Source organism: Dipodomys ordii, unplaced genomic scaffold, assembly GCF_000151885.1.
Source record: "Dipodomys ordii isolate 6190 unplaced genomic scaffold, Dord_2.0 Scaffold135, whole genome shotgun sequence".
NCBI lineage: Eukaryota > Metazoa > Chordata > Mammalia > Rodentia > Heteromyidae > Dipodomys > Dipodomys ordii.
This window is the reverse complement of record NW_012267351.1, coordinates 4,683,060-4,690,242: the sequence shown is the minus strand read 5'-3', so window position 1 is coordinate 4,690,242 and position 7,183 is coordinate 4,683,060. Positions and strand designations below refer to the sequence as shown.

The 7,183-nt window shown below is 57.4% G+C and overlaps 1 protein-coding gene across 1 annotated transcript in view; it reads right to left on the bottom strand.

Moving 5' to 3' along the window:
• Positions 1 to 972: 972 nt before the first annotated feature.
• Positions 973 to 7,183, bottom strand: part of Fstl4 (follistatin-like 4) — a 309,447-nt gene continuing 303,236 nt past the window's right edge. Inside the window, exons 14-16 of the mRNA XM_013030921.1 lie at positions 6,815 to 6,922; positions 3,587 to 3,696; positions 973 to 2,199 (exon numbers count right to left, since the gene is read on the bottom strand). Of these exons, the coding sequence (XP_012886375.1) occupies positions 1,497 to 2,199; positions 3,587 to 3,696; positions 6,815 to 6,922 (921 nt within the window). The 3' untranslated portion in view covers positions 973 to 1,496. The remainder of the gene's footprint in view (positions 2,200 to 3,586; positions 3,697 to 6,814; positions 6,923 to 7,183) is intronic.

Genomic DNA, 7,183 nt, shown 5'->3' with positions numbered 1-7,183 from the left:
GCGGTCATGGTGCAGGTGAAGGGGGTATTTGGGATTTGTCACTTAATGTCTACCTCAGGGACTTAATAATCGTGAAAGTCTGGAAGCAGGGACCACTGACATGCGTGAGGGACATGTGTTTAGGGGCCTTTTTTTTTTTTTTGGTCCTGGTTCTGGGGGCTTGAGCTCTGGGCCTGGCTGATGTTTTGTGCTCAAGGCCGGCGCTCTACCACTTGAGCCACAGCTGTACTTCTGGCTTTTTGGTGGTTCGAGACAAGAGTCTCATAGCATTTCCTGCCTAGGCTGGCTTTGAACCATGTTCCTCCCATTTCAACCTCCTGAGCAGCATGGATTTCAGACGTGAGCCACTTGGTGCTCAGGTCTGCACAGGGCTGCCCACCTGAGATGCTGCATTTTGTGTGTGTGTGTGTATGTGTGCGCGTGCGTGTGTAAGGGCTCTGGGAGGAGGCGTGGCTGAGCACCTGGGTAGAAAAGCCACCTCAGGAGCGATGGATGGGCAGCACTTTGAACCTCAAGGTTTGAGCCGGAGGATGCCTCCATTTTGCCTGGCCAGGCTGGTCTGCTCTGAATCCAGGGCACTTAACTGGGCTTGCCTAATGAGGTGAGAAGCTGGCCCTCAGGGCTTGGGTTCGAGTCGTCACTGATAAGGCAGCCTGAAGCCATGTTTGGGGGCAGCAGGGATTTACAATGGCACAGAAGAGGATCACTGTTCTTTCTGGCTGTGGAGTGGGAGGGGTGGTCTCCATCCGTCCCTCCCTCCCTCCCTCCCTTTGGAGACTCGGCCTAAAGCAGGCAGGGAAGGCAGATGGCTGGGCCCTCAGAAGAGTATCTTTCTGCTTACTAGCATCTGCCATTATAAAAAATTAGTTTTTAATCAAAAACTTTCCAAAATAAAGAATGATTTTTTTCCCCTCCTGCCCCTCCCCCCAGACCCTCCCCTTCCCCCCTCCCCCCAACCAAGGGTGTAAATAAGTCTCATTGGCTCAGCTTGTACCAAAATTGGATGGGAAAGGAAAGCAAAGCAGAAGGCAGGAAGGAGCAAGTGCGGTGCAGCCGCGTGGTGGGGGGTGGGCAGCTCAGCCCCGGCTTCTGGGTGTGTCTTCTCCAGGGCACGGAACCGGCCAAGCCTGGAAAGCGGGAAGGCTCGCTGGGTGGCGGGGCTGTGGCCCAGCTGGGCACAGAAACCAATTCCTTTCACGCAGCAGCATGGGTTCTCGTCGTAGCTCGAGGCGGTGAATCATACTTTCTAATGAAGAACAAGAATCACAAAACACCCTCCCCCCCACACCCCCGATCTTGTTAGCAGCCGCAGGCCCTTATATGCTAGAAGACTTGGCCAGGAGACCGGAGCTGCACCGCACGGCGAATACAGGTGTGACAATGTACATGGGCACCTGCTTCGGGGTGTGTGTGTGTGTGGTGGGGGTGTCTCAGGACGAGGAGGTGCCTTGGGGGGGGGAGCAGGGTGGGCTCCGGGGCTCTGGCCTGGGCTTCCTTCATACCTCGCCCACCCACACCACGGTGGCCCCCCGCTTTATGTCCGACACCTCACACCGCAGTGTGTTCTGTCTCCCGTTGATCAGGAGGAGTGACTGGCGGGCTGGCAGGAGCAGGTACTGTCCGAAGAGCCCGCTGTCCCTCAGGACCCTGCGGGGTCCTCCCCAGGACTGGCCTGGCTCGGGGGGCGACCCCTTCAAGTCCTGCAGCACCCCCATCTTCCCCGTGGACAGCTCCAGGAACAGCAGGCCGGGCTCTGTCTCGAGGGTGGTGTACGCGTTGTACTGGTGGCCGTGGGTGAAGGAGCGCTGGAAGGCCACGTCCGAGACGCCCGCGTGGACCTGCAGCTCGCGCAGGGTCCGGATCTCGCCCCGCGTGCTCACCTCCTGCACGTGCAGCCGGGGGCTGTGCGGGGCGCTGCTCACGACGAAGCGCCCATCGGGGGACACGTGAGGGGTGCCCGTGACCCCCCGGTTAGGGCCTAGCACCGAGTCAGTGACGCTGTCCATGACCAGCTGGGCCGCCATGGCCGCGGCCGCGTCCTGCTGGCACTGGATGAAGAAGTAGCCGCCCAGGTGGGTGTGTGCCATGGCCTGGGGCACGCAGCCATGCTGCCGCAGGCCGATGGTCTTGATTGGCGTCAGCGTCTCCAGATCCACTTTGTGGACTGCAGGGTCGGATTTATTGAAGATGAAGCCAAACCTGGGAATGGAGAGTGGGGAGGGGGGAAGAGTGGGGGGGGTCAGAGAGCCAGAGGCTTCCCCCCCAGGGGTAGGGAGGGAGGGCTGGCGTTTGTCTGAAATGACTGCATCCTTACCCCTCCCCTCTCCCTTTATCACTGGTCTCTTCTCTTGTTTATTTCAGTGGTGTGGGGGGACTAGACTCAGGGTCTACTGTTTAGTAAGCAGGTGCTTAACCACTTGAGCCACGCCTCCAGCCTCGGCAACCTAGAAAGAGCGAGCATTCTGCAGGAATGGCTTAATTATGCGTGTCAGCCGAGCTGGGTGAGGGAACAATGGTTCCGGACTTAGCCTCTGTCATGCACTCCTCTTCATAAGTGCGTCTGTGTATGTGCGCACGCGCTGCTATTGGGCCTTGAACTGGGGAGAGGGGGAGGTTCCACATTCTTGCTCTGTTTTCTCTTCTGGTTGAGATGCTCTACCATTTGAGCTATGCCTACATTTTTCTTTTTGTCTGGGCTTGGGCGCTGTCCCTCAGCTCTTCAGCTCAAGGCGAGTGCTCTACCACTTGAGCCACAGCGCCACTTCCAGCTTTCTGGTGGTTTACTGGAGATAAGAGTCTCATGAACTTTCCCGCCCAGGCTGGCTTTGAACTGCAATCCTTAGATCTGAGCCTCCTGAGTAGCTAGGATTACGGGTGTGAGCCTGGCTATACCTCCAGGCTGGCACTGAACCTGATTCTCAGATCTGGGGTCTCCTGAGCAGCTAGGATTACCGTCAGCTGTGAGCCACTGGTGCTCTGGGCAGAAGTGGTTTTGAACGAGCGTAAAAGGCTTTAGTCTCAGCTCCCCTAGCCTGTGGCAGCTGGCTGGGGCCTGTGGGGTGAGTGTGGACTTAAGGCCAAGAGGAAACACAGGAGATCTGTCTTAGCTGGTTCATGGACTAGCTGATGAGTCCAAATTGGACGGTATCGATTCAGTTGAGCAAATCGGTGCCTGTGGCATCATTCGAAATGGAGACCCAAGTGTCCTGGCACTTCCGTCCAAGGGGGCAGAACATGCCTGGCACTGCAGGAGGCTGAGATGTGAGGATCACAGTTCGAAGCCAGCCCGAGCAGAGAAGCGTTTGAGACTCTTATCTCTAACGAACGACCGAAAAGCTGGAAGCGGAGGAGTGGCTCAAGTGGTAGAGGACCAGCCTTGAGCGCTCCGGGACAGTGCCCAGGCCCCGAGTTTAAGTCCCGTATGAGCATGCACACACATGTTACAGGACGCGCAGACACTCGCTCCTTTTCTTCTCTGCTGTGTTCACGCTGAGGATGAGTCCCTGGCATCCCCAGTAGCATTAGCTCCAACACAGTTGCTAAGCCGTGGGGTCCACGCTCTGGCCCCATCCCATCCCCCCCTCACCTGATGTGGTTGATGATGAGGTTTGTGGGCGGGATGAAGAAGTCGTCCACCCCGGCGAAGGGCGTGCGGATGAGGTGCTGGCCCTGGCCAGTGCTGGCTTCTGTGATCACCTAGAACACACAGCGGGATCTCGTGTGAGCAGCCTGCCAGGAGAGGCCCTGGAGTCCCAAGGCCTATACCTGCTTGCTCAGGGCTAGACCTGGGGGGGGGCAGGGGGAGAAGGGGAGGGGTGCTAAACCAGCTCGGGAGAGAGGTAGGAGGGACATGGGAGTTGGGCAGGAATGTTGGAGGCAGGCGCCCATCTTTCCTCGAAGTGGGGAGAGGGATGGGGGGGAGAAGACAAGACCCCAGACACACTCTCCTCCTTGGTCCGGGCCACCATGAAGGCAGAGTGGGGGTCTGAGAGGGCCTCCCAGGCCAGAACCATGCTTCGATTTGTTCAGAGACCACCCCCCCTTGCTCCCACCAGGGAACCCCACCTTCTCTGATCTGTCCTGGCCAGCCTTGCTGTAGACTGCCATTACAGTGCGGGGCGGGGCGGGGCGGGGCGGAGGAGGGAGGCTGCGGATTCCACACGGGGACTCGCTGGGAACCGTAAAGGCTCAGGCTGCTTGTGTATTTGGGTAGTGACGGATCTTGGCTGCCTCAGTTTCCCTAGGGTGATGTTTCCTGCCCTGTGGGATTGGGCAGGAGGCGACCAGATCCGTTCCTCAGTGTGCGAACCCTGCTGGTTCAGAGCCAGGTGGTGACAGTGGCCAGGGGACCCCTCTGAGGCCCCTCTGCCTCCCCCGCATGCGCATTAGCCTCCACGTTCTAAGGCCGCTGTCCACACCTTCCACCACACCGGAGGAGCTGGCCCCTTCCCCTTCCAAGGCAAATGGAGGGTCTCCCTCAGTCCTTCTTTTTCTTTTTGGATCTTGCTGATCTGAAGCTCACAATCCTCTGGAAGGTTAGGATTACAGGGGTGCGCAACCATGCCCAGCCGGCTAGTGGCTGTGGGACAGAAGAGGGGGATCCAAGCTGGCGGCCGGGCCTGTACAGTTTTTGCTGGGGTTCTTAATGCCTGCTGCCTTTCAGGATGGGGTGGCCTCTGGCTGTCCCTTTCAGGACAGGTGGCCAGCCTGCGGTTGGAGCGGGATTTTCTCTCCCTTACTGTCCCTCTGGGGGTCAGGGGCAGAATGCTAGCATGGGTGTTGTGATTTCGTTCTGAAGTTGCACTGGGCTCATTTTCCTGTTTAAAAAAAAAAACAAAACACCCAAAGAAACAGCCCATTGAGAACTGTCATGGCGAGTTGATGGAAGAAAAGCTGCCCTGGGATTAAGGAAATACGGCATGAAGAAACAGGATTCTTGCGAGTCCAGGGCAAATGCCAGGCCAGTTCCAGGGTGGCGTGCGATTATTGCTTGATTCAGGCCTGTCATTTTAGCGTGGAATAGAGATGGGAAATTACAGGCTGTCATCACTCAGTGTCGGCCTATTCCTCAAAGGAGCAGGGCCGTGGGGCACTGCGCATGTCCGCCTTGTTTCTTAGAGTCCCGATTTCATTCTTGGCCTGCTTCTTGTGCCCTAGCACACGGCTAGGCCCGCAGAAGGCTGGGATGTCTTCCTTAGAAGGGTGATGGCCAGTTGAGACGGGAAGCCAGGGGTCCCGGGGGCTAAAAGCTGGGAACCCCAGCAAGGGAGTTGGGGGTAGCACTCAAGGGGAGGCCAGAGGTTCAAACACTGCCTGCTGGGAGTCTGGGCATGAGCCTCATTGGCAGACACACCCCGGGGCAGAGCTCACCCCATGTCCTAAAGATGGCTAGTTAGAAACAATACTGGGATTGAATAAAAAGGTTTTGTCAGCCGGGTGCTGGTGGCTCACAGCTGTAATCCCAGCTACTCAGGAGGAGATCTGAGGGGCAGGAAAGCCTGTGGGATTCTTATTTCCAAAGGTAGAAGTGGCGCTGTGGCTCATGTGCTAGAGTCGCTAGCCTTGAGCCAAAGAAGGGCAGGGACAGGGCCCAGGCCCCGCGCTCCAGCCCCAGGGCTGGAGGAACAAACAAAGCTTTGCGCCATAAGCCGTGCAGGAAGGGAAATCTTTGTCGATGTGGATCGGATCGTGGCTGCTGGGTGGATGCGGAGACGCTCTTCTTGGCGCTGCTTCATTCCAGCCCTCTGTGCACATGAGCTCACTGCCCCTCGCGAAGGTGATGTTCTTTAGGTTTTGGTTCTTTTTCAAAGTTGTGACATTTCCAGGATTTTGTTTTTGGTTTCCTTAGCCCTAGCCGACCGGATCGAGGGAGGCTTATTCCCACTCCTCCCTTCCTCCTCCCTCTCCTCCCTCCTCTCTCTCCCCCCTCTCTCTTCTCTCCCCTCTTCCTCCCCCCACTCTCTCCCCTCTTCCTCCCCCCACTCTCTCCCTCTTCTCTTCCTCTCCTCTGTCCGTCTCTCTACTGAACTCTTCTCCCTCCTCGCCCCCTCAACTCTTGCCTCGCTTTCTCTCCTCCAGCCTCCATCTAATTCTCTCTTCTGCTCTCTCTGAGCTCTCCTTCTTGTGTTTCTATTTTCTCTCCCTCCCCTCTATCTCTCCTCTCTCCTCCCTCACTCTCCTTGTTTTCCTCTCCCCTTCCTATTCTCTTCCCCCACCTTTCCCTCCTCTCTTCCCCAGCTCCCTTCTTTCCTCCCGTATCTCCCCTCCCTCTCTGTTCTCCTTTTCTCTCTTCACTTTCCTGCCCTCTCGCCCTGTCCTACCTCCCCTTCATCTTCTGTCCTTTCTCCCCTCCTCTCTATCCTAAACCCTTTCTCCCCTCCTACCTCAGCTCCCTTCTCTCCTCCCTCTGTTTCTCTCCTTTTTCATTCATTTCTGCCAATCCTGTGGCTTGAACTCAGGGCCTGGGTGCTGTTCTTAAGCTTCTTTTGCTCAAGGCTAGCGCTCTACCACTTGAGCCACAGCGCCACTTCTGGCTTTTATCTCTTCGCTTATGTGGTGCTGAGGAATCGAACCCAGGGCCTCAGGCATGCAAGGCAAGCGCTCTACCACTGAGCCACCTTCCCAGCCCTATTTCTCTCCTTTTCCTCTAGCTCCCTTTCCCCTCTGTCTCCTTTCACCCCCTCCACTGTCTCCTCTCATTCCCCCCCTCCTGTTTGTCCCCTCTTTCTGCTCTCCTCCTCTCCCCTTTCCCTCCCATCTTCTCTTCCTTCCTCCCACTCTCCCCCCAGGGAGCTGGACGCCGTGCCCGCCGTACCTGGAGGCTCGTTCGGGATTTGTGCGCGTCTCCCCAGCTGAGAACCCACACCTGGTCGTGCGACTTGTCGTAGGACAGCTTGGCCGGCAGAGGGTCCACACCTATGGACTGGAAAGGGAACGGTGACAAGTTGGTCATTGTCACGGGGGAAGTTGCTGTGCTGGCCAGGCCGGCACTCTTCAGAGACTGCCGTCAGTGCCCGCAGAGCAAGACGCTGGCTGGAAGGAAGCATCGCGGGTGACACAGTCTGGGAGCCCAGGGTAGAAACCACTCCCCCGCCTAAAGCCTCAACTCAGAGGCTTTACGTTTATTACTCAGGAATCAGTTTTGGGGCTCTCCCTTTCTTCCTTCAGAAAGGATTCCCCCCCC